Source organism: Aotus nancymaae, unplaced genomic scaffold (genome assembly GCF_030222135.1).
Source record: "Aotus nancymaae isolate 86718 unplaced genomic scaffold, 86718_ANA_hifiasm-v0.15.2.pri h1tg000019l, whole genome shotgun sequence".
NCBI lineage: Eukaryota > Metazoa > Chordata > Mammalia > Primates > Aotidae > Aotus > Aotus nancymaae.
The window spans coordinates 6,550,099-6,556,098 of NW_026988431.1; the positions used below are offsets into that span (position 1 = coordinate 6,550,099).

At 31.5% G+C, this 6,000-nt stretch overlaps 1 protein-coding gene across 12 annotated transcripts in view; it reads left to right on the forward strand.

Moving 5' to 3' along the window:
• Positions 1-4,400, forward strand: part of SLC4A7 (solute carrier family 4 member 7) — a 101,227-nt gene extending 96,827 nt beyond the window's left edge. For all 12 annotated transcript variants that reach the window (XM_021666481.2, XM_021666484.2, XM_021666485.2 and 9 more), the window contains one exon: positions 258-4,400. In XM_021666481.2, coding sequence (XP_021522156.1) covers positions 258-339 — 82 coding nt within the window. In that variant the 3' untranslated portion in view covers positions 340-4,400. The remainder of the gene's footprint in view (positions 1-257) is intronic.
• Positions 4,401-6,000: the final 1,600 nt, after the last annotated feature.

The following is a 6,000-nucleotide window of genomic DNA, read 5'->3' on the forward strand; positions in this document are numbered from 1 at the left end:
TTTAAGGACCCCCTCTTTAGTTGTAAGGAAAACATGAATTTTAATTGGAAATATATACAGTTTTTAAAAGCAGAATTTTTAATATTTGCCTTTCCAGTTAGGCTTATTGATTTAGAAAAAGGTAAATTATATTAGTTATAATAAGTTTGTAGTGTTAATAGTAATCTCAGAAAGTTTAATATACTCATTGTTAGCCATGTTTAGAATTGAATATTTATGTTTAAAAATTATTTACTCTCATTCTTTGTTTTAAATAGTCCTGATAAACCTGTGAGTGTGAAAATAAGTTTTGAAGATGAACCAAGAAAGAAATACATGGATGCTGAAACTTCATTATAGAATTGAAACAAGAGGCATTATACATATAGATATATACATATGTAATGTGTGTTTATCATGTCACTATATAAAACAATATTGTATGTCATGCTGTTATGCGTGACTACTGGGTTTTTAAAAGTAGTGTCTGGAGTTTGTTGTGAGCACCGTGGAGACTATGTATATAATGAATTGCTGTCTTTGAAGTGAGGTACACAGTTCTTAACTATTCAAATATTTATTCTGTTGGAAAAACAATTTTTCTGTTTTGCAATAGAAGGATGTGGAGAAATGCTTTCAGTCTGCTTTTCTTAAACCTCTTTGTTCATCAATGGCAATTCATACAAACCTTAAGTGATACTTCGTTTATATGTTTATAATTTTTATGTGTTTCTAGAAATTTTCAGATATTTCACTTTTGTTCTTTATGGGAAGAATAGGGAGTCTATACCAGTGCTGTGGGAAAAGTGGTAACATTTCAGGGCTTCTCTGTGTGTTTCATTTCCGTAGATGTCACCATGTTTCACTAACTGGCATTTTCTTAGCCATAGAGATGAATGTAGAACAATGGAAACTTTAATAATGATGGTTTTTAACTTTTATGTTTAATTTTTTTAAATCTTAAAACCTTCATATCTAGGTTTGTGACAGACAAGTAAAATTGCAGGTAATTTGATAATTAAGCACCCGTACCATTATAACTTCATGAATTTAAAAAGTTATGCAATGCCAATTTGTGGTAGTTAGATTTTGATTCCTTTGTAGAATTTTTTTTTTTTTGAATCCCTATACTCTTTTAAAGCCTGTAATTCCCACTCTGTTCTCTGCCTTGTCTCTCTTTGTCTTAAAAGGGTTAGTTTCCATCAGGTTCAAGTTCTTGATTGACTGATTTTCTCTTTTAAGTAGTATGCTTAAATAATCAGGAGTCAGAATTCTCTCAGATGGGTCTATGATCAGTATTACTTTATTAAGAATTACCTTTCATTTTCTCTTTATGTTGTTATTTTTTCACTTTTGTAGATTATATTTAATAGCTTATTACCTGTGATTTTATTTTAAAATATTTATTTTAAGTGATGATGCTTAAATATTATATAAACATTTGGAAAAGTAACAAATAGAGTAAATTGTTAATGTAAATAGTTGGTGCTCACTTGCATTTATGTTTATTATCTTAAAGCAATTGATAGATTTTACATCTTTGATATAAAGCACTGCCGTATTTATATTTTAAAAAGGAAATTAGACATAATTTTATATGTAGCTCAGATTGATGGCATTCTTATTTTGTGTATTTGTTTTTGCTTTTCTGAGCTTTTTAAAGTCTAGCAAATCTTTTTAGTCATCGTTTATATACTCTTAGCTCCACATGAAATAGAAAAAAGTTGTTAAGCCTGTAGGACTGGATGAATGGGGTTGTGAAACTGATTTGACAAGAGAAGAATTTACAAACATCAAATGAGTATTGAGAAGCCACAGAAATATCAAAAATGGTGACATGAATATTAGGTCGAAAATTTTAATGAACTTCCAATGCTCCCTTTAACCATATAATTAAATTACAAAAGTCTAATAAAGGATCATGAGGAATGCCAAAAGCTGATATTTTAGCAAGTCTGGTGTTTGAAATTCATTATAAACTATTTATTAACTAATGTAATGTCCTCTTCCAAGACCATATTGTGAGAATCTAGTTAAAACGGTGGATTCAACTTCTGCCTCAGATGAGAGGTTGGAAATATAGCTGCTTTTCTTTAGAAAATATGTAGCTGTCATCATTTGGTACTGCCTAAAAGGAGTTAGACTCTGTTGGCAATTGATAGAATATTACCCACGGTGCTTATTATGGTTTATGAGCTTCCGTTGTAATGATTCCTTTTTATTCGTAGCAGCATAATTATTTCCAAAGACCCCAGTATTTGCTGCTATTTTTAAAACTCCCCTGATATACCTGAACAAGAGGATTTCCTCACGTCATTTCCTTGTGTCTCGACATCAGGGGTAACAACTGTACTTATTTTACAGGAAGAAATTTTAAAACTGAAAACTACCTGGGATCATAGTGTTTCTGTGATTTTATTTAATTATGTATAGTAATTATCCAGTGCCAGAAAAACCGTCACTTGCAAAATACTTTGCACTCAAAATATTTTTTACAATGCTTCTAATTGTTAGTGGTTTCTGCTTTCTTTTGACTACTTGACTTACAAAATGATCTGACTACTCCATTTAAGAGCAAAGGTAACTCATGTTTAAGTAATTAACTGCTTGTTTTAAGTGATGATGATATTTCTTCCACTGTTTTTGAAAAATAACAATCATAGATAGCATTCATTGCGAGACAGTGACAGATATAATTTACTACATATATTGATTTTTAAATAAAGTTGCCTTAAATAACTGTATATAAGCAGTAGTAGTTGCTATGTACTGATTTACCTCAAGGTGCAAAATAATTAAACCTGTACATATTCCATTTACGAAATGAATTCAGATAACAGCCCTGCACTTTCTTTAGATGCCTTGATTTCCAGAATGGAGCTTAGTGCTACTGAATACCCTGGCCACAGAGCCACCTCAGGATATTCTTTTCTTCGCCCTCGTTTATTTATTTATAGATATCTGTTTACAAAGTCTGTAGTAAATCCTGATGCTGATCATCTGAAATTTACTTTTTTTCTGTATGCTGTTTCAATCTAAAATAGCAGCTTTTGAGAAAACAATGAACTAAATTCCTTATGATGAAAGGATGATTCTATATATTCTTTAATAATATTACATATGCCTAAGCGAAGCACACAGTCTTTCTAAAGTGTGTGTGTGTTTGTGTGAATGTGAATGATATCGATCTTAAATCTGTTAAAAGTTGTTTTAAAAAGCTGTGGCATACCATTGTTCATATTTGCCAAGTCTTCTGTAAAGATGTTTAAGACAAAATATTTTATGTGCTGATGCATCTATTTGTAAAGCAGATTTGTTTATCACTCAAAATTAACTTGTTTTCTTCATCCAAAAAATGTTTATTTCTTCCACATACTTCAATTTTCTGTGTGAGTATAATAGCTTTCTAATTTTTTTCTTTCACAAAAGCAGGTTCAAAATTCTGTTGAAAGAAAAATGCTTTCTGAAACTGAGGTATAACACCAGAGCTTGCTGTTTAAAGGATTGTGTGATGTACATCAGTTCTGTAAATGTGCTCAGCAGTTTAACATGTGAATCCTGTTTTAGAGTGCTCAGATTTCAAATGTGTAAGCCATTGATAAAACATTGTAATTAAAAATGTTTATATGAAATAACTTAATGTTTTAAATGTATTTATGTAGATCACATCATTTTTATCATATGCAATGCAAATATGTGAAAATATTTTGGTTTATTCCAACAATTATTTATTTTAGAAAGTAAATTTAAAGACTTTAAGGACATTCAAAGTTTAAAATAGTGTTCAACTTGCAAAATTTGGCAATCTTAATATAAATTGATCTCTTTTCTAATTTTTCAAAAAGTAACATTAAGTGTTGATTATAGGAAAACATAGTTGGAAATGTAATAATCCAAAGATCATTTTTAAAATGAAATTTAATTAGCATATATTGACTTCAACATTTGACTTAGAGTAATTGTTAAACCTCAGTTTTGTTTTTTAAATCAGATTTTTGCACACTGATTAGTTTTTGTTTCATGGCTTTTCTTTTATTGTATTATTCAAGGTTTTTTTTTTTTTTTTTTTCCCCATGGGGGAGATTGTCTTCCAGTGTTTACTATGTTTAAATAAATAAAAATTGAATTTTATTGTTCATTTATATAAAATTTGATACCTTGATGTAATTTCACAGTACAGTTCCACTTTTTATGGCTTTTATAATTACAATGATATTTTCTTCTATAATAAAATCCAAAGTAAATTAAACATTTAAATTGTAGAACTGATATTTTTCATTTATATGAAGTACAAGCCTCTACTAGGTCTATAATGTGAATGATTCTGCCTTTCAAATTTGTTTCGTAATTGTTAGATGAAAACTACTTTCTTTTTGGAGATGTTACTGAAGTTGATTGAGCAATAAAAGTCTACTGAATTAGTTGTTGGCTATTGTCTCTACTTTGAACTCTGATTATTAGAAGAGCCACATTTTCTTTCTCAGCTTGAGATGGGATAGGAAAGGAAGGAAAATGAGTGATGTCTGTTTCTTGCCCCCTAATATTAGTTTTTAGTAGCAGAGAGAAAAGAGGAAACAGTGAGAAAAAATAAAATAGTGTTTGTTTTACAAAGGTGTCTGATAGCTAAGAGATAATTGAAATTAAAGCTCTCTAAGAAATGGTTGGTCCATTTATTCCCCCGTTTGTAGAAATCTTACTGTGTGATATGTTATGATCTGCATGGTAATATTGAACTCTTGGGTACAGGACTTTTCTTTCTTTGTTTTTAGTGACTAGTTTTATTAGGAATTACTTTCCTCAACAGCAAATTACAGGTCTTGGTTTGTTTTTCATTTGGCATATGTGGAACGCTTTCCTTCTGTGTTTTCTGTGCTGAAAAACTTCTGATACCTCACCATGAATTTGATAGCCTTTGGAATAAGATGAAGATAGACACTTACGCTTTTGGAAATTTCATTTGAAAATTTACATTTATTTTAGGGGAAAATTTTTTTTTTGGTAAATTTATAATTCCTATCTTTAGACCCTGAGATTCTGTAAGCGGAGAGGGGGAAAGAGGAAAAGAGTGAGCTCTGTTTGATGCGGCCAATAAAGGCATATTTGATCTCTTGAATATCAGTTCTATTCTTGCTCTAGACCATTGGTCTAAAGGCATTTTAGAAATTTTGGGAAGTGGTTTTATCTTCTTGTTGAGTTGATCCTGAATATCTACTTAAATGCATATTTGTTACCTTTATTTGTTCTTTATGCTGCAGTTAGGACATTATGCTGTTTTACTTTTGAACTGCATAATTTACATTATGTGTTCCATTTAAAATAATAAAAGGCATTAGAAAACAAAGAGAATGTTTTCATAGTTTTGAGCCCTGCTACATAAGCTATAAGCTTGGTGCAAGATCTCTTGTGGGATTTTATTTTTTATGTCACAGAGGGACCCTTAACATTTGAGATGATAGTGCACTTCTCTTACAGAGCCAGTGTCATTCTTGCCTCTTAATCTTCTCTGCAGCTTTCAGGGAAGTTCAGAAATATTCTGGGATGGCCAAAACATTAGTTTAAGACTTTGATTTTACTGAGTACTAGAAAGATGGGAAGCACAATTGGTATTCTGGTGGAGACGAGTAGTTCAGTGGAGTCATGTCTTATTGCTTAATAATTATTTATTTTTTGAGACAGTCTTGCTCTGTCTCTCAGGCTGTAGTGTAGTGGGACGATATCAGCTCACTGCACTTCCGTTTCCTGGGTTCAAGCAATTCTTGTACCTCAGCCTCCTGAGTAGTAGGGATTAGAGGCATGCACCATCATGCCCGTTGATTTTTCTATTTTTAGTAGAGACAGGGTTTCACCATGATGGCCAGCCTGGTCTCGAACTCCTGACCTCAAGTGATCCTTCTGCCTCGGCCTCCCGAAGTGCTGGAATTATAGGCGTGAGCCACCAAGCCAGGCCGACTACTTAATATTTGGAACGTATGTATAGAATACTTTTTCTACTCCGCATCAGTCTTCTTACCCCTGTAACCT